Below are 24,487 nucleotides of genomic sequence, written 5' to 3' on the forward strand. Positions count from 1 at the left end.
AAGGGTGTAGAAAAATGGGTATTCTCATGCACTGTTAATGGGAACAAATCAGTATAGCCTTTTTGGTTTTTTTAAATTATTTTAATTCAATTAATTAACATACAATTTATTATAGGTTTCAGAGGTACAGGTCGGTGATTCATCAGCCTTATTTAATACCCAGTGCTCATTACATCACATGCCCTCCTTAATGTCCATCCCCCAGTTACCCCATCTCTCCACCCTCCTCCCCTACAGCAACCCTCAGTTTGTTTCCTAGGATTAAGAGTCTCTTATGGTTTGTCTCCCTCTGTGGTTTTGTCTTGTTTTATTTTTCCAGTACAAACTTTTGGAAAGGTAATTTAGTATATCTATGAAAATTTTAGATGTACAAACCCATTGACTCATCAGCTATACTTCTAAACCTCTATCTTAGAGAAATAACTTAATTGTGAATAAGAAACAAAAATATCTGTGAATGGGAAATGACTAATAAACTATGGTCCTTTATATTAGAATACCATGCAGTGCTTAATAGGAACATGCTAGATCTATAGGTGCAGCTGTGGAAAGCTATCAAGACATAATGCTAAGGGTGGGGATGTGCAGGGAGTCAAATTACAAAGTTAACACTGATGAGGGAACAGAAGGCAAGCAGAGGACAAAGCAGAAGCTGACACCCCAAAACCCCCCCCTCATGGGAACTGTGTGACATTCCTCAGACACTCCTGGCCGCCCTAAAGGAAAAACAAATAGTTAACTTAATAGTCTCCCTCAGTTTACAAATGTATTAGCAATCTACAAGAACAAAGCATTCCTATCATCAATAACCTAGCTTCCAGAAGGAAATGTAGATACAATTAAATGTCTTTATAACCTGCAGCCCATTGATAGATACTTGAAGTGGGTAGAGTATAATGTTCCTCCAGGAAGTTCCCAACTATCTTAATGTTAATGCTTTACTAGAGGGGTAAACAACCTTAACTTCAAAATGTACGGAAAGGCCTCCAGTATCCTGTGAGTCTTCTTTAGCATATGAAAGTTCTTTTGCAAACCTCCCTTTTTCCTTACCTCCCCCAACCCCATAGTACGTAAGCTGCCACCCCTCACTACCCCAGTGCAGCAGCTCTTCCTGCCCACAGGTCCTGTCCCCATGCTTTAAGAAACCACCATTTTGCATCACAGATGTCTTAGTCATCGGCTCCGGACTCCACCCCCCTGAACCTCACCTATATTCCAAAACCCCATCAACATCGTAGTGCGTATCTGTCATTCATAATGCCCCAAATTTTCTGAATCCACTTTCCCCACACTACGAACTCCACCTTTACAGAGCAGACTAAAACAACAAAAACAACAACAACAAAAACTACAACTATATTAACCAGCTTCCATTATAGCTAGTATTTCACTAAAGTATGTGGCTTGTTAACTAGAGGGCCTACAGTCAGAACAGTCAAGGTGTGAGATTTGAGAAACAGTCTGGCAAAGGGTATTTCTTCAGCTTGGGTGGCAGTCAAGGCAGAATGTTCTGAGGTAAGATCACAGAGGCTTCCTGATGGGAAAAAGGTGCTATGTTTTGGGGGTCAATGGCTGCATCAATCCCTTATCAAACAAGGAGGTTCTGTGTTTCGTTCCTGACAATTTGGAAACTGCTTCTCCAGGATATGATACTGAGTAAGGGACAGGTGGGGCTAGGTAGGGAGAGACAGGGAGGAGGCCATGGGATCAGGATGACAAAATTCAAAAATGTGGGAGAGGAAAGGAGACCAGAGCTAAGGGAACAAACCAGACCATGCTGTCCTTGGGGTCAGAGGTGGGCCTTGTTATAACAGCTCCTGTGACCAGCAAAATTACTGGGACCCTAAAAAGGTAGTAAAGCCATTGAAGGTGTTATCACTAGTCCTTGCTCAATGGTGCCATGAATAGAGATGTTAAAAGGACTTAAGTTCCCTGGTTAGCTTTCTATAAAAAACCATTCCCAAAAGCCCCCGGTGACAACCCTGTTAGGACCCCTCTCACTTCTGAGAGCTTTTTCTTTATCCTCGCTTAATAAACTTCTATTGCTTTACTCACTCTCCTTTGTCCATGAGATTCATTCTTCAACTCTATGGGATAAGAACCTTGTTCTCCTGCTTCAATACTCTAGACACCTGTATCCCTTCATAAATCCCTTTCTGGGTCAATTAGCTAGAATTGATTCCATTATAAAAAGTAAGAAACCTGGACTGCAAGGCTGGTTCAACATCCTCAAATCAATCAATGTGATATACTACATTAATAAAAGAAAGGACAAGAACCATATGATACTCTAAATAGATGCAGAAAAAGCATTTGACAAAGTACAGCATCCTTTCTTGATTAAAACTCTTCACAGGGCGCCTGGGTGGCTCAGTTGGTTGAGCAACTGCCTTTGGCTCGGGTCATGATTCTGGAGTCCCGGGATCGAGTCCCACGTCGGGCTTCCTGCTCAGCAGGGAGTCTGCTTCTCCCTCTGACCCTCTTCCCTCTTGTGCTTTCTATCTCTCATTCTCTCTCTCTCTCTCTCTCTCTCTCTCTCTCAAATAAATAAATAAAATCTTTAAAAAAAAATAAATAAAACTCTTCACAGGGTAGGGACAGAGGATACAAACCTCAATATCATAAAAAGTCATCGATGAAAAACCCACAGCAAGTATCATTCTCAATGAGAAAAAACTGAGAGCTTTTCCCCTAAGGTCAGGAACATGGCAGAGATGTCCACTATCACAACTGTTGTTCAACATAGTACTAGAAGTCCTAGCTTCAGCAATCAGACAACAAAAAGAAATAAGAGGCATTAAAATTGGCAAAGAAGTAGTCAAACTCTCACTGTTTGCAGATGATATGATACTTTATATGGAAAACCCAAAAGACCCCACTCCAAAATTGCTAGAACTCATACAGGAATTCAGTAAAGTGACAGGATATAAAATCAATGCACAGAAATCAGTTGCATTTCTATACACCACCAACAAGACAGAAGTAGAGAAATTAAGGAGTCAATCCCATTTACAATTGCACCCAAAACTGTAAGATACCTAGGAATAAATCTAACCAAAGATGTAAAGGATCTATACTCAGAAAACTACAGAATACTCATGAAAGAAACTGAGGAAGACAGGGGCGCCTGGGTGGCTCAGTCATTAAGTGGTTGCCTTCGGTTCAGGTCATGATCCCAAGGGTCCTGGGATCGAGCCCCGCATCAGGTTCCCTGCTCAGCCAGGAGCCTGCTTCTCCCTCTTCCGCTCCCCCTGCTTGTGTTCTCTCTCTCACTGTCTCTCTCTCTCTCTCTCTGTCAAATAAATAAGTAAAATCTTAAAAAAAAAAATTGAGGAAGACACACAGAAATGAAAAAAACATTCCATGCTCATGGATTGGAAGAACAAATATTGTTAAAATGTCTATGCTATCTAGAGCAATCTACACATTTAATGCAATCCCTATCAAAACACCATCAACTTTTTTCACAGAACTGGAACAAATAACCCTAAAATTTGTATGAAACCAGAAGAGACCCCGAATAGCCAGAGGAATGTTGAAAAAGAAAACCAAAGCTGGAGGCATCACAATTCCGGACTTCAAGCTCTATTACAAAGCTGTCATCATCAAGACAGTATGATACCGGCACAAAAACAGACACACAGATCAATGGAACAGAATAGAGAGCCCAGAAATGGACCCTCAACTCTATGGTCAACTAATCTTCAACAAAGCAGGAAAAAATGTCCAATGGAAAAAAAGACAGTCTCTTCAACACATGGTGTTAGGAAAACTGGACAGCCACATGCAGAAAAATGAAACTGGACCATTTCCTTACACCATACACAAAAATAGAGTCAAAATGGATGAAAGACCTAAATGTGAGATAGGAATCCATCAAAATCCTTGATGAGAACACAGGCAGCAACCTCTTCGACCTCGGCTGCAGCAACTTCTTCCTAGACACATTGCCAAAGGCAAGGGAAACAAAGGCAAAAATGAACTATTGAGACTTCAACAAGATAAAAAGCTTTTGCACAGCAAAGGAAACAGTCAACAAAACCAAAAGACAACTGATGGGATGGGAGAAGATAGTGGCAAATGACATATCAAATAAAGGGCTAGTATCCGAAATCTATAAAGAACTTATCGAACTCAACACCCAAAGAACAAATAATCCAATCAAGAAATGGGCAGAAGACAGGAACAGACATTTCTGCAAAGAAGACATCCAAGTGGCCAACAGACACATGACAACATAACTCGGCATCAGGGAAATACAAATCAAAACCATAATGAGATACCAGCTCACACCAGTCAGAATGGCTAAAATTAACAAGTTAGGAAACGACAGATGTTGGCGAGGATGCACAGAAAGGGGAACCCTCCTACATGATTGGCGGAAATGCAAGCTGGTGCAGCCACTCTGGAAAACAGTACGGAGGTTCCTCAGAAAGCTAAAAATAGAGGGCACCTGGGTGGCTCAATTGGTTAAGCGACTGCCTTTGGCTCAGGTCATGATCCTAGAGTACTGGGATCGAGTCCCACATCAGGCTCCCAGCTCAGCGGGGAGCCTGCTTCTCCCTCTGACCCTCTCCCCTCTCATGCTGTTTCTCTCTCGCTCGCTCTCTAATAAATAAATAAATAAAATTAAAAAAAAAAAGCTAAAAATAGAGCTACCCGATGACCCAGCAATTGCACTACTGGGTATTTACCCCAAAGATACAAATGTAGTAATCCGAAGGGGCATGTGCACCCCAATGTTTATAGCAGCAATGTCCATAATAGCCAAACTATGGCAAGAGTCTGGATGTCCACTGACAAGTGAATGGATAAAGAAGATGTGGTGTGTGTATATATATATATATATATATATACACACACACACACACAATGGAATATTATGCAGCCATCAAAAAAATGAAATCTTGCCATTTGCGACGACGTGACTGGAACTAGAGGGTATTACGCTAAGCGAAATAAGTCAATCAGAGAAAGACAATTATCATATGATCTCACTGATATGTGGAATTTGAGAAACAAGGCAAAGGATCACAGGGGAAGAGAAGAAAAAATGAAACAAGATGAAACCAGAGAGAGAGACAAACCATAAGAGACTCTTAATCTCAGGAAACAAACTGAGGGTTGATGGAGTGGAGAGGGGTGGGAGGGACGGGGTGGCTGGGTGATGGACATTGGGGAGGGTATGTGCTATGGTGAGTGCTGTGAATTATGTAAGACTGTTGAATCACAGACCTGTACCCCTGAAACAAATAATACTTTATATGTTAATAAAAAAAAAATTAAGAAACCTTTCATATATACAAATGGTAATCACTTATGAACTTTTTGAATTCATAAATTTATGAACTAAAAAGCACCACATATTCAGAAAAATAGTTCTGAAGGTCTATAGGATCACATAACACCCTGATATTTAATGCTAAAGAGGGAAGTAGGATTGACATGTATAGATGAAGAGGAGGTAATGGAAGGCTTTTCCTTTTTCCTCTGTATACCTCCTTTCTGTTTAAGTATTTTTACAATGAGCAACAGTCCTACAATGCTGGAAATTTAATAATTTAAAATCTTCAAAAAGGGTGCCTGGGTGGCTCAGTTGGTTAAGCGACTGCCTTCGGCTCAGGTCATGATCCTGGAGTCCCAGGATCGAGTCCCACATCGGGCTCCCTGCTCAGCAGGGAGTCTGCTTCTCCCTCCGACTCTCCTCCCTCTCATGCTCTCTCTCTCTCATTCTCTCTCTCTCAAATAAATAAATAAAATCTTTAAAAAATAAAATAAAATAAAATAAAATCTTCAAAAAATTAAAAATTAATATGCCCCTCCAAAAGGTGCCTGCCATCCTAAATGATAATAGTAGTTTTATGGAATTTTAAGAAAGAACAACCTGAAAACATTCTGTAGTACATACACACAATTTCATGTATTCTAACTTATATAACATAAAAAATTCATCTTGCAATGGGGAAAGACTTTCTAACCATGACCCCAGATGTAGAAGGAAAGCATAGTAATTTTTAACTACATAAACAAAATTACTGAAACCTTAAACAAAGTTAAAAGATGAAAGACAAACCAGAAAAAAAATGACCTGAAACACATATGATATGGCAAATAATAAATATTTCCAGTATATAAAGAATTCTTAGAAAGCAATAAAAATAGACATTTTAATTTAAAAATGGGCAGATAGGGGCCCCTGTGTGGCTCAGTCAGTTAAGCATCTGCCTTCAGCTCAGGTCATGATCCCAGGGTCCTGGAACCAAGCCCCTCTTTGGGTTCCCTGCTCAGCTGGGAGTCTGCTTCTCCCTCTCCCTCTGCCCCTCCACCCCTGACCCATGCTTGTGTACACATGCTCTCTCTCTCAAATAAAAAAAAATCTTTAAAAAAAAATTAAATAAAAATGGGCAAAGAAGCAATGTCCACAAAAGCCAAACTGTGGAAAGAGCCAAGATGTCCACTGACAGATGAATGGATAAAGAAGATGTGGTATATATACACAATGGAATATTATGCAGCCATCAAAAGGAATGAGATCTTGCCATTTGCAACGATGTGGATGGAACTGGAGGGTGTTACGCTGAGTGAAATAAGTCAATCAGAGAAAGACATGTATCATATGACCTCACTGATATGAGGAATTCTGAATTTCAGGAAACAAACTGAGTGTTGCTGAGTGGTGGGGGGTGGGAGGGATGGGGTGGCTGGGTGATAGACATTGGGTAGGGTATGTGCTATGGTGAGTGCTGTGACTTGTGCAAGACTGTTGAATCACAAATCTGTACTTCTGAAACACATAATACAAGATATGATAAGAAAAAAGAAAAAGAAGAAGATAGCAGGAGGGGAAGAATGAAGGGGAGTAAGTCGGAGCGGGAGACAAACCATGAGAGACGATGGACTCTGAAAAACAAACTGAGGGTTCTAGAGGGGAGGGGGGTGAGGGGATGGGTTAGCCTGGTGATGGGTATTAAAGAGGGCATGCTCTGCATGGAGCACTCCATGCTCTGCATGGAGCACTGGGTGTTATGCACAAACAATGAATCATGGAACACTACATCAGGAACTAATGACGTGATGTATGGTGATTAACATAACAATAAAAAATTTAAATGGGCAAAGAGCATCAACAGGCGCAATTCACTCTCGCATTCACATGCATACATTCAAACACACACACACACACACACACACACACACACACGGCAAAAACTAAGATGTTCAAGCTCACTAGATTTTTTTTATCAAATAACTAAAATTTGGTAATATCTAGTATTGAAGAGGGTGTAGGGAAAAAAGACAGTCTCAGACACTATTGGCAGGATTCTAAATTGTTCCAAACTTTCAAAGGGCAACCTGGAATATACAATAAAATTTTAAACATGTATTCCATATACAAAGCAATTCTACATTTGGAAATGTATCTTTTTTTTTAAAGATTTTTTATTTATTTATTGAGAAAGAGAGAGCATGAGAGGGAGGAGGGTCAGAGGGAGAAGCAGACTCCCTGCTGAGCAGGGAGCCCGATGTGGGACTCAATCCTGGGACTCCAGGATCATGACCTGAGCCGAAGGCAGTCACTTAACCAACTGAGCCACCCAGGGGCCCCTGGAAATGTATCTTATGCAAATAAATAGACAAATACACAAAAAAGGAGACATTCACTGTAGCAGTGTTTATAAAAGAAAACACTGGACAACCTAAAAATCCACATGAAAAATTAAATAAATGTTCAAAAACCCATAGTATTTCACAATATTGCAAAACCATCCAGCCATTGCAGATTCTTCTCTAATACCATGAAAAGATGTTCTAGATAGAGAATTAAGTAAAAAGGCCTGGAAACCAAGTAGCATGTTTCTATTTAATAGTGTTAAAATATAGATTCATTATATAAGTAAACACATAAATATATGCGTACATATATATCTATAAACACACTCACACACACACACACCTGACATACAGTACATATCTTAGAAAACAGGTCTGAAATACATACCAAAATGTTAACAGTGGCTAGTTCAGAATGATACAATCATAGGTGATTTTCACTTTCTTCTTTATATCTTTTGAATAGTCTGAACCGTTTACAAATGAATGTGTGGATTTTATGATAATAGTAAGAAATATTTTCATTCTTCAAACAAATAAAGAGCAATAAAAATGACCTTACTAAATACCTTGTGCTTTTACTACATATTACTATTTGCTTACCTTTAAACCTTCAGCTGGAAGTCTGTAACCAAATCTTGCTGGAAGGTCATCAAATGTCTGAGATGCATTTTCAAAATTATACTAAATATAAAATTAAAAACAATCAAGTTACACTCAATTTATATATAACATTAAAAACAAAATGTTTATTATTTACACTGTCATTTCCACAATTCTGATCCACTATCACAGCTCAACACAAATCAACTTTGTAAATGTATATTCACTAAAATAGCAAGGAATATATACAATTTACTACATATACAACTGTTTAGATTCTAATTTCACATAATTATTATTAAACAGCAGCAATTCTATAACATTAAACCACTTACTGCTTTCTGAGTTTTTCCCACAATTCCCTAGCAAAGAATTTTCTAATTAGATTATTTTCCAGCAAGAGTTCCATTTGACTTTCTCTAAAGGGTCTGATTTAGTAGAAGAGATATACAGGATTTCTGGCCCTAGCTACAAAAGATGCCTTTCCCCAAAGAAGAAGCATCAAATCATTTTCTATAATCTGGACATTTTCATCCACAGCTGAACAATGAAAGAAGGAAACTCAATATATCCATATAAAGAACTGAAGGCATTCAAACTCAACTTTCCCCTTCCTTATAGGTACAGATTCCTATGCTACAGGATTTATTAGTTCCCTACCAAAATAGAGCAAAACAAAGCAAGGGTTCTCTGTAATTGTAGAAGATAATATTAATGATAATTGCGAAATGAGTTTGTTGTATTATTTAAGAATGTTCAATCTACTACACAGAAGAGAAACAAGGAAGATAGATGAAACTAAGCAAAGATAGTAAACAAGTAACTTCTGAAACACAGGCGAAGCTTACATGATGTATTAGAAGTGAAGATAGCTTTTTGCAAACAGTAGGCCAAAGTACAGAAAAACAGAACACAGTGTTTTGAAGATAGGTAAAATGGATGACACAAAGCAAGAGTGTTACGTATAGATAGCAAAGGACAGTACAAAAGATCAAGCAAATTTTAAATATTCACAAAGCATGGATTAGGTCACAAATCCAGATTGAGAGCTTTGTCATCCCTCAATCAAACGCCCACTGGGGATACCCATTCTAAACTCAAGTGTCATCTGCCAGAGACAAGCAGAAAAATAGCTCTGCAGGTTAACAGCAAGTTATAGCTGTGTTCAAATGTAAGTATCTGGAGTCTCATCAACAGAGCAAATTTTGGATCCGAAAACCTTCCATGTTAATTCCCCTTGCTCACCCTCAACTCAGGTCCTGGTAACCACACTGTGACCAGAGAAAGCTGATGCAGCACTGAGAGAGACTGGACAAACTAATAATATGCAATATAGGATTTGGGTGGTATGGCTCTGGCATTTCACTTGAATCTTATCCTGAGTGTCTTAACATAGCCATCCTTTAACGGTACTTGTCATTGTATGTTTGTGATTAATTCAATAAAATGTGTGATTCGAGCATATGAATTTGGTCACTGAACCTAACCATTTTGTTACTTCTGGGATAATCAGCGTGGTAGTATACTTGGAAGCCAACACTGCTTCAGGGTAATTTCCTATTGTAACAATAACTCATTCTTACAGACTACTCTATGGTTTACAAAGTGCTTTGGAGTCACAAAGGGCTTTTTATAACCATTATCACAATGTGTCATTTAATCTCTTAATTAAAACACCTTTCTCTAATTGATTCCAAGTGTTAAACTTGAGAAAGTCACTTAATCTCTCGAAGACCATAGACACTACTGTAAAATAAAGAAATTGATCCAGATCAACAGAGACCAAAGAAAAAGCACAAATGTGTGCAGGCAGTACTTTTTAAAAAACTGTACTTTTAAAATCAGGAAATGGAAAATCTACAACTGTACTAAGTATTTTTTTGTGTGTCACTTCCTATTCCTGAAGAGTTTCACTCTTTTAGCTAAAATTTCAGAAATAAAAGGTCTACCTTGAATAATAATGCTTGTAACACTGGTACTTGGAATAAGTTCTGTTACTGAGTGAGACCCATTTTGAAATTGTTTCATCTTTCCTTAACAGCAAAACATGGATTATCCTACAATGCCTCTTAAAATCACATTGTTTAAAAAGAAAAAAATATTCCAGGGTGCCTGGGTGGCTCAGGCGGTTAAGTGTCTGCCTTCAGCTCAGGTCATGATCTCGGGGTTCCTGGGATCGAGCCCCTCATCGGGCTCCCTGCTCAGCGGGAAACCTGCTTCTGCTTCTCCCTCTCCCTCTCTCTCTCACGAATAAATAAAATCTAAAAAAAAAAAAAGAGAGAGAGAAAATATTCCTATCATGAACAAGACAAACAGAAACATCTTTAGCATAAAAGTGCTTTTTAGTATTGGAGGGTGGACTGCTGCTCATGAAATTAAAGAATGCTTACTGTTAAAATCCTTGAAGTAGAAAATAAAGTTATTCCTCTATGGAATCCCATCCTCAGTGATTGCCATATAACAGTTTTAATCCATCTCTTTTGAAAAAGGTCTTTTCTTAACCAATTCTCTCCTCCAACAGCAGCCTTAACAGAAGGTTTAATTTAATTTAGAAAGTAACAAATGCTAACAATTATTGAGCATTTATGATATCATGCTAAACACCGGACAGGTGTTCATTTATTTAATCCTTACAAAAAAACCCTATAAAGTCGGCCACTATTTTATCATCCTCATTTTACAGACTGTCCACAAAATGTTGAAAATAACTTGCTCTAGTAAGTAGGAGAAACCAGGATTCTCACCCAGGCAGTCTGGTCCCAGAGCTCTAGCTCTTAACTCATTGCCCCACACTCTCTCATACAGTCTCATTTCATAAGTAACTTAAGAGATGTTAAGCTATTTGTCCAAGAGTGGCAGAACTGGAACTCAACTCACATTCTAACTCCAGTGCAGGAGCTCTTAATAACCACGCTATATAATCCAATCCATTCACACCACTAACTACTGGGTGCTTCTCTCCTACTCTGCCCACTGACCCTCATAACCACCTACCAAGCAACAGATTCTCTGACAAATCCCTACAACAGAATCAAAAGGTAGATTGGGAGTAAACCAAAATTGGGTTGTTTGACTCTCTCTGAAGCTACATTAAGATGGATACTAATTCTCAGTAAGATCATGACACTGCTCAAGGCTAATTAATAATTTCTCATTTCATTTTGGGTCAAAAGAAAGAAATGATAAAATTAGAGATGATGAGGATGAACTACTAACAGAAATAACAATAATCTAAAGTACCAAAGAATAGGTGCTATTAAAAGAAAATATGAAAGAATTAAATCTCCAAGGAAAAGCTATTAATTGGTTCATTTATTGATTTCTTACTGTATAACTCTCACTAGGCACCAGAAACAAAGTGCAGTAAGACACAGTCCTGCCTCCCAAGTACTCACAATCTAGGGGGCTTACTGACAAGTCAGCAACAAACTATAGTAGCACCTCCATATTCTCTTAGAACTCTAACTAGTTGGACAAACACTGTTGTCAGGGAATTAACAAATGGGAGAATTCAACTGCCAAAAATAAAATCATCTGAATTTTATCTTTTCAAAAGCAGCATCCTAATACCAGTCCAAAATGGAACAACCTGATGCCCAATTTATTTAAATCTGTAATACTACACACTCAGATATCAGGATGCTCTTATTTAATTAAAAGGAAGAGCTAAACATTTTCTGGCTTTTGACTCACTTCCTTTTAATGCTTGTGTTACCACATCTAGTTCCTCGGCCTTGATATTTAGTTCCCCTTTTTACTAGTTACATGCCTTCACAATCTACTCTCCTCCAGCTGTTTCTACACCATCAGCCTTCTATCCTTTAGTGTCAGCATAAAGACCCCCATTTAAGCAACTCCCATGCTGATGGTTCCTTCCCTAGATGATATCAACATATATTCCACACATTTACTTGCCTGAAACACGGGGAACACTGCTGGCAAAAACTGACTGTACTTCTATACCTAATATTTTATTTTGTGTCTATATTAAAAAGAAAAAGGGGCGCCTGGGTGGCTCAGTCGGTTTAGCGTCTGCCTTCAGCTCAGGTCATGATCCTGGAGTCCCGGGATCGAGTCCCACATAGGGCTCCCTGCTCAGCGGGGAGTCTGCTTCTCCCTCGGACCCTCCCCCCTCTCATGCTCTCTATCTCTCATTCTCTCTCTCAAATAAATAAATAAAATCTTTAAAAAAAAAAAAAAAGAAGAAAAAAAACACTTCAGGAAGTCTCATACACTGTTGGAGGTAGTGGGTGAAGGATGAGGAGAATGATAATTATAATGAAGATAAAAGAGATAAAACTTCTACTATGTGTTAGATACTGTTCTAAGCAGTTTATCGTATTTAAAACATTTACTATCTGTTAGATACTGTTCCAAGCAGTTTATCTTATTTAATTATCACTACAACATACCAGTTTACAAATAAACTGAAGTACTTAGAGTGGCTAAGTAATTTGATTAGGATCACACAGCTGGTTAAGTTCCCAGAGCAGGCCACTGAAACTTATTTAACCCATCGCAGAGCTGAACCATAAAATAACAATCCACTTCAGGTAAAAAGAAAAGAAGGAAAACAAGGAGTGGCAGATGTTACAAAACAACAGAGGAAGAGGAGGGGAGAATACGGAAGAAATCAAAGGGGAAAAGGGACACACCGAGAACTTCATTCCCTGATCAGTCCATAAATCCTCTATTTCATTTCAAAAGTCATCCCAAGAATATTCCAAGGACTCTGAGGACCAACTTAGAGGAAAATTTGCATGTCAACGGACTGTTAGTCCTTAAAGGTTCTACTTTTACTCCATCTACACTATTCCGGAAAAAAATCTAATCAACCAGTTCCCTACTACAGAGGGTAACAGAGGGTGACAAATTTCATGAATTATAGAGTTGCTATGATTCAAGTTAGGATATAGAAACAAGCCTGGCTCTCCCAAATTGTGCAATGATTCTAGACACTTCCCCAAATACCACAATATACAGAAACATGGCTGAGGACCACATGAAGCTTTGGTCAGCAACAATTCTGGCCCTTCTGTCTCCAGAATGACCTACTGTCATTAAGTAAATCACTTGTACCCAGAAACTAAAAATAATAAATCTTTAACATAGTACCTAGAGTACAGATGTACATACATACACACAGTTAAATTCTTCCTTTTCCGGCTTCACAGAAAATATACACTTCACAGGGTAGAGGACAGTAAGACAACCTAGAAAGAACTACTAAGGTTTTGAGGAGCAATGTTCTATAAAAACTTTTCTCAAAGACAAGATTGTTGTGCTTTCCTTCTCATTAACATTAATCTGAGCTTGAAATTTTCTATAAGCATCGCTTCTCGGCCTTTTGGCTAAGATCAAGTGTAGTATCTGTTCTTATCAGTTTAATATTTGATACGTCCTCTATCCGAGGACAATATATTAAATGGATTTTTGGAGCTATATTGAGGAGGGCACATTCTGCATGGAGCACTGGGTGTTATGAACAAACAATGAATCATGGAACAGTACACCAAAACAAATTATGTAATATATGGTGATTAACATAACAATAAAAAAATTAAAAAAAAGAAATTTTCTATAAGCATCTTACATAATTTTTCAAAATACCGTTATCAAAGTCATTAGAGCTATGCTAATTACCAAGAAAAACAGTAAGATTCTACACAAATACACAGCATGTAGATACATGCGTGCATGAGCACTCCTGAGAGTGCACACAGTCTCAAGAGCAACATTTATCAGGTACCTATTGTGAGATCTTACTTTAGATATTAAGCAATAAAAAGATGAGTAAGGTCCTCCACTTTCAAATAACAACTATGTATACGTGCCTGTATGTTCATAGGTAAATGTCTTATCATTTAGGACTTTATAAAAGCTTTTCTCTGAAGGATGCTTTTTAAACATGAATAAATTTTACTGTACTTACTGCTAAAATGTCTGCTTCTACAGGTAGTAGGTTTAAGAATGCAAAGAGCTGGACAGTCAAGATGGTATAGACTTGTGTGGCCGACAGCATGAGCATCCCTATGGAGAGCAGCATCTTGCTGTAAAATCACCTAGAAGACAAGTAGGTAACAATGAGCTCTGGTGCTTTGTCCCTGAAAACAAGTCATTTCATATATTAATTCCTGATGTCCAAAAATCTCTTTACTACAAACATGGGTTAACATTAAAATTAAGCCTATTTCAAAAGCCTAAGAATTTACACAGATTTGGACATTTAGGTAAACACCCAAAGTTAGTCAACAACTACCTAACTCATGGTGACTAAGTTCTGTGTTTTAACCACAAAACAAATGTCTTCCCGCAGTTGTCAGTGTACATTACAGCTTGTCTACTAACTCAATTATGAAGGGAACTAGATTTTAATCTAAACAATAGCTTAAAAACACTTCACAATTTTTACAATTTTAAGGAATTTTTATACTTCTTTGAATATAACTTATAATTTCTCATGTAAATTTACTTATTTATTCTTGCATATTGTACCCACTTTAGAGAATGTAAAAAAAATAGTCATATATTATAAAGTAATATGCTTTGCCCTTTCCCTCTTAACAATATATATCTTTTTCCCTCTTTACATCCCAATGTCAACAGTGCAGCTACCTTTTCCAACCTCAGCCAATTTTCTATGTGAGTCCTTATCTATCTTGAAGCAAAAAGACACCATTAAGGACTAAATAATAACCAAGTAATAAGTATTAAAACTCTCTTGGTAGGCCTCAACCATTGGTATAGGATATTTTTTTAAAGTTGAGAACAAAGTTTGCAAAGACAAGGGCCTTTATAATGAATTAGTTCATTAAATGCCACCAACTCAAGTAAGACCAATTTTGATGATGGTTACTGTTGATAAGGCTCTGTATTTGGAGACTACCATACAGACTCAAACTGTGACTCTTTGACACACACTGAAAGAGAAAGACCTCTGAATACTTTTTGAACTACCTTCTTACAAAGCCATTAAGATCAAAGAAGAAATAAAGTTGAAAACATGTCAAATGTATAGCTCTATTCCACAGAGACAGAAAGTAGATTAGTGGTTGCGGGGGTGGGGGGGTGCTGAAGGGAGGGGTGGTGGGCAGCTAGGAATGGGGAATAACTGCCCATGGGTATGGGGTTTCTTTTCGGGGTGATTAAAATTTAGATTGTGGTGGGGCGCCTAGGTGGCTCAGTCGTTAAATGTCTGCCTTTGGCTCAGGCCATGATCCCAGGGTCCTGGGATTAAGCCCCGCATCAGGCTCCCTGCTCAGTGGGAAGCCTGCTTCTCCCTCTTCCACTCCCCTTGCTTGTGCTCCCTCTCTTGCTGTGTCTCTGTCAAATAAATAAAATCTTCAAAAAAATAAAATAAAATTTAGATTGTGGTGATGGTTGCACAACTCTATAAATATATAAAAATCACTGTGCTGGGACACCTGGGTGACTCAGTCGGTTAAGCATCTGCCTTTGACTCAGGTCATAATCCCAGGGTGCTGGGATCGAGCCCCACATCGGGCTCCCTGCTACGCCTCCCTCTCCCTCTCCCTCTGCCTGCCACTCCCCCTGCCTGTGCGCTCCCTCGCCTGTGCTCGCTTGCTCTCGCACTCTAACAAATAAAAAAATTGTTTTTAAAAATCACTGTGCTGTTCACTTTAAATGGGTCAATCTTATGGTGTGTGAATTCAGTCCATAAAGCTTTTTTTTTTAAGTATAGATTTGTTGATATTAGTTTCTTAGGTAAAATATATAATACACCTCTGTGCAGAAAAGAATTACCATGGCAGGCCTGAGGCTGCTATCCTTAGAAAGCCCTGCTTGCAGGGTTGGCCCTTCAAAGGCATCTGGGAACTTGGATTTCAGGAGGGTTGTATCATTCCCTCATAAGAACAGCTCATTGTGTCTGAACTCTGCAATGTGATTATGTTGAAAACACATTTTCTTTCTGGGAATCTGAAATTTTAAACATGCTAGGCAGAGGGTATATACAGAACAGAACAGTCCCCAATAGAAATCCTGGGCACTGAGCTTCCCTGGTAGACATTTCACATGTGTTGTCATAACTCAGTGCTGAGGAATTAAGCATATACTATATGACTCCACAGAGAGAGGACTCTTAAAAGCTTACATCCAGTCTTCTCTGGACTTTATCCCATGTGCCTTTTCCCTTTGCTGATTTTGCTTTGTATCCTTTCACTGTAATAAATCATAGTTATGAGTACAACCAGATGCTGAGTCCTTTAAGTCCTTCTAGTAAATCACTGAACCTGCAGGTAGTCTTAGAGATCCCCAGCACAACCACGCTAGATAATTTCTGGCCAGAAATCCTATCATAACAAATATGCAAATCCTCATAAAATAAGGTACAGTTACTACTAAACCTTGTTAGAATATGCAGTATGTTGACTATTAATGTGTTTGAGAAACTTCATCTGAGTAAGAACTATGACTTTCTTTGTAAAGTTCTGGAATTCCCAGCCAACTTTGGGGGTAAGGAGAGGGAGAAAGAGTTTAGAGGAAAAATAACTCTAAGGGTATAATAACCACAACAACTATTACTGATTACCAAGTGCCAAGCATTTCTCTAAGCATGTTATCAAGTTAAACTCATCTAAACCTAACAACTCCCTTTTCATAGATAGGGAAAACTTAAGTATTGGTAAGTAACTTACTCAAGTTCAAACAACGAATAATGGCAAAACCGGGGTTCAACAAACCCAGGCAGCTTCCAAAACCCACACTCTAAAGGCCAATGGACAATAACATCAATAATCAAGGTTGATGTTCAAAAGGTAATGACCCTATGCTTAAACAGGTACTCAAAGGCTTCGAACCAATGCTCAAGGCACAACAGCCACTGAATTGTTTCCTTCTTTTACTCTGGATATGAGGGGGAGGAGGGGGCTGGGAGAGAGGGAGTGCATATGTGTATATTTAACAATATGCAGTGAGTTTGGTTATACTTATTTTTGCTTTTATTGCCTTTTTAAAAATAACACATTCTGGAGTTTTTATAGTCTCTATTTACAAAACTAGTTCTTGTTCATTGTAAAAAATGTACAAAAAATTTAAACCACTCATAATCACCAAAATAAGGAATAACCAGTGTATTTTGATATATAACCTTCCATTCTTTTAGTTACATGTATGTTCAAATATATATTTAGCAAAACTGGGGATATACGGTATGTACATGTTGTTTTGTCAAATGTATTCTTTTCACTTCATATATTGTGAATATTTTCCTAATTCATTAACTATACTTGAAAAAATTAAAAATTTCAAACCCTGTACCACAACATGTCCTGGAGAACCATTGCAGACAGCAGTCCAGGAGGCCTTCTGGGGCTTCCACACCTTCTAATCATTTTTTTTTTTAATGTATTTCATACATTGGGTTTCCACACATGACTTTGTTTATACAAAATGAAAACTATTGATTTAAAACAGTGTATAATGACCACACATCATTCCATATGAATGTGCTATAACGGATTTAATGGAATTTCTATTGTTGGAAATTTTTTTTTACCATTTTAAACTGCAATAAATACTCTTGTAGTTAAACCTTATAGGCACACCCTTAGTTTTTTTAAGGTCATAGGAGTAGTAGTATTAAAACTGTGCCAAGAAATAGGAGATCTAGTATTTGACAGACCTAGGTTTATGTCACAGTACTGACACACACTAACACTGTGATTTTGAGACAAAATGATTACTTCATCTGTAAAAGCAGATTATCCAGGATTTAAAAAGACAACTCTGGAATAAATACAAAAATGCATATAAGGACTTAACAGCAGCGGAATATAGGAGGAAGAGAATTTGAGTGGTGCTGCCAAAAGACAAAAGAGGAAATACTAAAGGAGAACTACAGTTAGTGGAGGTGAGTACAATGTGGGAATTTTTTTTGCTTAATGTGTGTGAAATATTCTGGTGGACATGTAAACAGATAGTGATAAAGAGAAGTCAGGAGCTCTACCCAAAACATAGAGAGATTTAGGAATCATCAACAAATAGGTGATAACTAAAGTGGTCTTAATGTAAAAGTGAAAATTAAGAAGAGAAGAGGGCTAAAGAAAACTGAAGAATATCTAACGTTAAGGGTCCAGAGAATGTGAAAATAAAAAGAGATTGATTTCACAAAAGTCAAGAAAGAATTTTGAAATCAATGTGGGGGGGAAGGCAAGCAGTTAGTCAAAAGAGGTAAATTATAAAGAAGTGGCAAAAAGTCTAAAATCTTCAGAGTCTGCCCAATCTAAACAATTTTCCCCAGCAATCCAAAAGGTATCCTTACTCTGATCAACTCACGACTTCCAAGAATGCACCCTGCTGTCACCAGCTCTGTATCTTCATTCGTGTTATCCAGAAATTTAAAATATACTCCACTATCTTCAAAGGAAAATTTAGGAGAAAACTAAGAATCCTATGATATCATATGCAAAATTTTATGTGTAAATATACACCATTTCTGTAAAAAAGATCCATGGTTATTAACACACATTCCAAAAAAAAAAAAAAAATCACACAAATCTCCAAGAAGGGGCGCCTGGGTGGCTCAGTTGTTAAGCGTCTGCCTTCGGCTCAGGTCATGATCCCAGGGTGCTGAGATCAAGTCCCACACTGGGCTCCCTGCTCTGCGGGAAGCCTGCTTCTCCCGCTCCCACTCCCCCTGCTTGTGTTCCTGCTCTCGCTATGTCTTTCTCTGTCAAATAAATAAATAAAATATTAAAAAAAAAAAACAAACAAATCTCCAAGAAGGCTTCCAGAGAGAAAGGTTAATAAGCTTAAATCCTCAATGCTTTCTTGTAACACTTAAACTACTGGGTTAAAATATAGACTGTCAAACTGTATTATTAGGCAACATTATTTATTAGAAAAAGGACTTCCTAATTTATGAAAAGCATGACAAGTGGAAAAACTATAAGCTAATTATAAAAACTTGTCACCAAAACAAAAACATTCCCTGAAACATTTTGAAATCAAGTGTGACCCTTAAAGAAACCTGGAAGCTACTCATGGACTATTACAAAAAGTGGTTCTTTCCCAAAGGAGACTTTCCTATGCTGCCCTGATATACACCCACACATGCTTGTCTCTCACAATCCAGTATACTCTTCGTTGAGTACAAAAGCTGCACCTGGATGAATATAAGGTTCTCAGTGAAGATATATGTTGATATGCTAGGTTCCCAGTCTGTATTCTTCTACAAAGCTAGTGGAACCTGGTGTCAGGTTATGCCCAATCATTTATTGAGAGTGTTAATGTCAACCAGAACCCCTCACTGCTCATGCAAAGTGGGTATTATACCTTTCTTCCCCATTACAATTCTCATCAGCCTCTTATCTTTAAATTAATTCAACTACTGCGGCTTCTAGAGCAGATTTCAATAAAAGTATTGTTTGTTGTGACTTTTATCACCCCCAAATAGAACACATTCTATTGAGGACATTTCTTTAGAACCATGTTTAGAAAGAGTACACAGAAGAGCCTTCTAATAAAACTGAAGCCACCACCTTGGGCCCTCTGGCCAACCAAGTAGTCTTAAGTTTTAGCAAGTACTTTTACCCTGTGTGATTAACTAAACCTTTCTTGGTGCATCTACAGATCATGCATTGTTTTCACTCTGGGAACCAAACCCTCTTACACAACCTGCCCCACCTCCCATTCCCTCAGGCACCAATACACAACCTCCAGGCACCAGGATGTCTGTAGCTGCACGTAATCTAGTGTTATAGACCACTGTGCTCCCCTTTTACTGATTAATTGCCCTAAAGTTCTTTTTTATAACTCTTTGGGCCAGGCAGAAACCTCAGAGCTGGTTTTTGGACAAGAGTAAGCCTTCTTCCCAGGTGGTAGGCATCCTGAATAAAGCTCATATTCCTTTCTTCCCCGCCCCCAAGTTTTTTGTGTTTTGTTTTTTTTTTTAAGATTTTATTTATTTGTTTGAGAGTGAGAGAGAGCATGAACGGTAGGGAGGGGCAGAGGGAAAGGGAGAAGCAGACTCCCAGCTGATGGGGAAGCCAGGTGCGGGGCTTGATCCCAGGACCCTGGGATCACCACTGGAGCCGAAGGCAGACTCTTTCTTAACTGACAGAGCCACCCAGGCACCCCTTTTTCCAAGTTTTTATTTAAATTCCAGTTAAATAAATAAAATTTATTTAATTTTATTTAAATTCTCCAGCTGGTCCTATATAATGAGCTAGGAAGTGCCTGGGTGGCTCAGCTGGTTAAGTGTCTGAGTCTTGACTTGGGCTCAAATCATGATGGCAGGGTTGTAAGATCGAGGCCCACGTCAGGGCTCCATGCTCAGCGTGGAGTCCGCTTATCCCTCTCCTACCCACCACCGCTTTCGTTAGCTCGCTCTCTCTCAAATAAATAAATATTTCAAAAAATTTAAATTCCAGCTAGTTAACATACAGTGTAATATTTGTTTCAGGTACAGAATTTAGTGATTCATCACTTACATACAACACCCAGTGCTCATCACAAGTCAAAATTTTCCAGTCAAAACTTGTCTCTTGAGTATTGGCTTTTCAAGCAACAAGTAGCTGAACTTCGGTTTTTGGTAACAAACTCTTGCTAGTTACACATACCTACCTCTTTTCTTCCATACCACCCTTTCTCCCCCTTTCCATATCTTTCCCTCTTTCTCTCTTTCCTTCTCCTCTCCCTCTCTCTCGATAATTACCAAAATAGAACACGACTCTATATTCATTCTAAGTATTCCTACGATCAGAGTAAGGCTGCACTTCTTCAAAGGAAGTATATAGTAGAGAATATGCTAGAATTCCTTGAGAACTACCAAGCAAATTTCATAGAGGTATAGCCATTACCATGATTTCTGATCATATCTAATTGTACTAATTAGGCATAATACTAATTGTGCCTACTACTTGACAGAATTTGGTCATGGTGCTGTTGAATTTGGTTTACTAGGATTGAGAATTTTTGCATCAATATTCATAAGAAATACTGGTCTGTAGTTTTCTTGTAGTATCTTTGGCTTTCATATCAGAATAATGCTGGTCCTATATAATGAGCTAGGAAGTATTCCCTCCTCTTCAACTTTTTGAAATAGTTTAAGAAGGATTGGTATAATTCTTTTTTTTATTATGTTATGTTAATCACCATACATTACATCATTAGTTTTTGATGTAGAGTTCCATGATTCATTGTTTGCGTATAACACCCAGTGCCCATGCAGAACGTGCCCTCTTTAATACCCATCACCAGGCTAACCCATCCTCCCACAACCCCCCCCAGAACCCTCAGTTTGTTTTTCAGAGTCCATCGTCTCTAATGGTTCATCTCCCCCAGGACTGGTATAATTCTTTTAAAAATATTTGGTAGACTTCACCAGTGAAGCCATTTGGTCCCGAGCTTTTCTTGCTTGGGAGGTTTTTAATACTGATATGATCTCCTTACTAGTCATAAAATCTATTCAGATCTTCTATTTCTTTATGATTCAGTATTAGTAGGCTGTGTGTTCCATTTCAACTTGGTTATCCAATTTTTTGCTTTACAATTGTTCACAGTATTCTTTCATAATCCTTTTCATTTCTGTAAAATTGGTAATAATCGTTCCTCTTTCATGTCTGATTTTAGTTGAGCCTTCTTTTATTCCTTAAGTCTAGCTAAAGGTTTCTTAATTTTGTTGATCTTTCCAAAGAACCAACCCTTGATTGTTACTCTTCTCTTAGCCTTGTTTTTCAGAACTTGAACACCTATTGTTGTTGTTGTTGTTGTTATCTGTATGTTGTTGTTATTTTCTGTATGGCCAAACAGAGCAAAGATGCCAGTTATTCATCTAATGCTGGTCCAGTATTTGCAAAATTTAAAATTTAAAATTTAAAAACTTCCCCAAGCATCACAGTAAATCCTAACCTCACATTTAAATCTGTGACAATACCATACAATTCATCTACACAAAATTACATCCTAAACCTTCATTTTACAAATGGGGATACATTTAATAAGTGTTTAAGGCAACAACTTTCAGGAAATTCCCTTCCAAACAACTTTTTATTCTGAAGATAACTCACATCCTGACATCAACTAGTTCAATGCCAAATAACACTCATGAAACAGCTAATCATCTCCATAGGAAAGCCTATGAATAAACTCAACTCTATTGGTTCTCAAGCTACTTTCCTGAGCATGACCAGCATTCCAAAAATGGACCAAAATACTCCACTGCTAAAATAATGGTAATCTTTTCCTAGTTTGCCAAAAGATTTAATGGATAGTAATTTCAATTTGCTTTTCTCTATAAATGTATTTTATATTACAAAATGCATCAAAAGAATATATGCCATAGCAAGCACTAACAAAAGAAAATAAGTGAACAACTGGGGTGCCTGGGTGGCTCGGCCATTGGGTGTCTACCTTCAGCTCAGGTCATGGTCCCAGGGTCCTGGAATCAAGCCCCGCACTGGGCTCCCTGCTCTGCGGGAGGCCTGCTTCTCCCTCTCCCACTCCCCCTACTTGTGTTCCCTCTCTCGCTGTGTCTCTCTCTGTCAAATAAATAAAATCTTTAAAAAAAAAAAGTTTAAAAAAGTGAACTAGTTAACTACTTTAGTGCAAAATTTATAATAGCCAAATCACATTTCATAAAATAGATTTTTTTAACAAAACGTGCTAATGGTCATGTACGTATATTGTATATATATATGGTACTATGTTTCCTCTAAAATACTATAATCACTTGTCGTATGAATTGAGAACATCAATAACTTCACAGTATTCCCTAAAAAGCATCATGACTTCCAAGCGTTTTAACAGCTGAGAACGACTAATATAAATTAGATTCCCATTAAGCATGGTTTTTTAAAGAAATGGTTGAGAGGCTGTCATGAACAAAAGAAGTGTTACAAAAGAAAAAAACAACAGGCTTAATTAACTTTTTAAGCAAAAATAAGATGGCTAATAGTTCTTTGCAAGGAAACCGTAGGTTGCCCACCTAATTTCTCTAATGAGAAGCTATCCAAACTAAAAAAAGGCTCATCTAAGATTTTTAACCATTACCATCAACAAAAGAAAATTTTTTCAGGTTCCATGATGATGCTCTACAATTTGATTTTTCCCAACAAATGAAACAAAATGAACAAATTTTTAATTTCAAAAGGTTAGTAAATAGCAAAACATCAAGTCTTTCCAACCTCAGGGCCTCATACAAACTATTCCCAATGTTTAGTATGTAGTCACATTGACTTTTTTCCCCATAGAAACAATACTATTTCCCTCAAAATATCAACTATAATAGAATCAAGGATATTTCTACTGTTAAGTGACAGAATTCATGTCCTGTTCTTGCACAACATATACCCTCTCTTAGTCTTACGCAAAAATAAACAATGAGTTCTCCTTTTTTATATTAAACATTATTGAGCATTAGGCATAGAATTAATCAATTGTGGTATGTACATATAATGTAATTCTCTACACCAATAAAAATGAACAGCTATATAACACAGATGAATTTCACAACAATAACCCCTAAGCCAATAAAGCCACAAGGAATGCAAACATAACTGCACTCATATGAAGTTCTTTAAAAAACAAAGCAGATGACATTTTGCAGAGATTCACTCTTAAGAAGTTAAAACAAAGAAAAATGAGGAAGTTATCATAAAAATATACAATGGGTACCTCAAGGGTAAGAAAGGGGACTGTGATCAGGGAAAGGGTGCTTCTAGTATGCCACCAATATTCCATATCTCAACCTGGGCTGTGGCGAGATGGGAACTGGCATTATCATTATTCCTTAAAACCATACAGAAATGTTTAATGCACTCTACTGTTTCTAGAATTCTAACCATTTTTTTAAAGAAAAAAAAGAAGAGAATAAAGTAGTCTGCCATTTAAAACAAGACTTTTTTGTTTTGTTTCTCTGGCTACATGGAAATGTTATAAAAGCTGGCAAATAGTAGCTTACCGAGATCACACTCACACTAAGCACGTCAACAAATAAGCAACTATTAAAATCCAGACTCATATCCAACCCCAGTTACAGCTTCTCCTTCAGTGGACAGGAGATGGTATCTGGTAATGTGTACTACTCATATTATTAACATGTACTCCAGCTGTTTCTTATCACCAAGGAAGTTTGGAAAATAGGCTTTAGTCCAGTACAGCACTTATCACCTGGGGGCCTGCAATAAAAATTTTAAACAATGTCCCCTTGTGAATCCTTAGATCAAGCCAAATTTGGAAAACATGGTTCTCAACCATACATTGGCAACTGGCATACTAAGTCATTATTCATAAACTTCAAGTCAAAGAGGTA

The 24,487-nt window shown here is 37.8% G+C and overlaps 1 protein-coding gene and 1 pseudogene across 8 annotated transcripts in view; one reads left to right on the forward strand and one right to left on the reverse strand.

Annotated features, from left to right (window-relative positions):
• The window catches only part of RNF13 (ring finger protein 13), a 158,341-nt gene that overhangs the window by 118,089 nt on the left and 15,765 nt on the right, over positions 1-24,487 (reverse strand). For 6 of the 8 annotated variants that reach the window (XM_025880593.2, XM_073898629.1, XM_073898627.1 and 3 more), the window contains exons 2-3: positions 14,147-14,276; positions 8,215-8,295 (exon numbers count right to left, since the gene is read on the reverse strand). In XM_025880593.2, coding sequence (XP_025736378.1) covers positions 8,215-8,295; positions 14,147-14,260 — 195 coding nt within the window. In that variant the 5' untranslated portion in view covers positions 14,261-14,276. Of the gene's footprint in view, positions 1-8,214; positions 8,296-14,146; positions 14,277-24,487 lie in introns of those variants that run through there. The other 2 variants (XM_073898644.1, XM_073898631.1) reach the window with 1 other exon arrangement.
• Positions 13,546-13,676, forward strand: LOC112834779 (U2 spliceosomal RNA; annotated as a pseudogene).

Source organism: Callorhinus ursinus, unplaced genomic scaffold (assembly GCF_003265705.2).
Source record: "Callorhinus ursinus isolate GAN/ISIS: 27379988/994484 unplaced genomic scaffold, GSC_fseal_2.0 scaffold1, whole genome shotgun sequence".
NCBI classification, from domain to species: domain Eukaryota; kingdom Metazoa; phylum Chordata; class Mammalia; order Carnivora; family Otariidae; genus Callorhinus; species Callorhinus ursinus.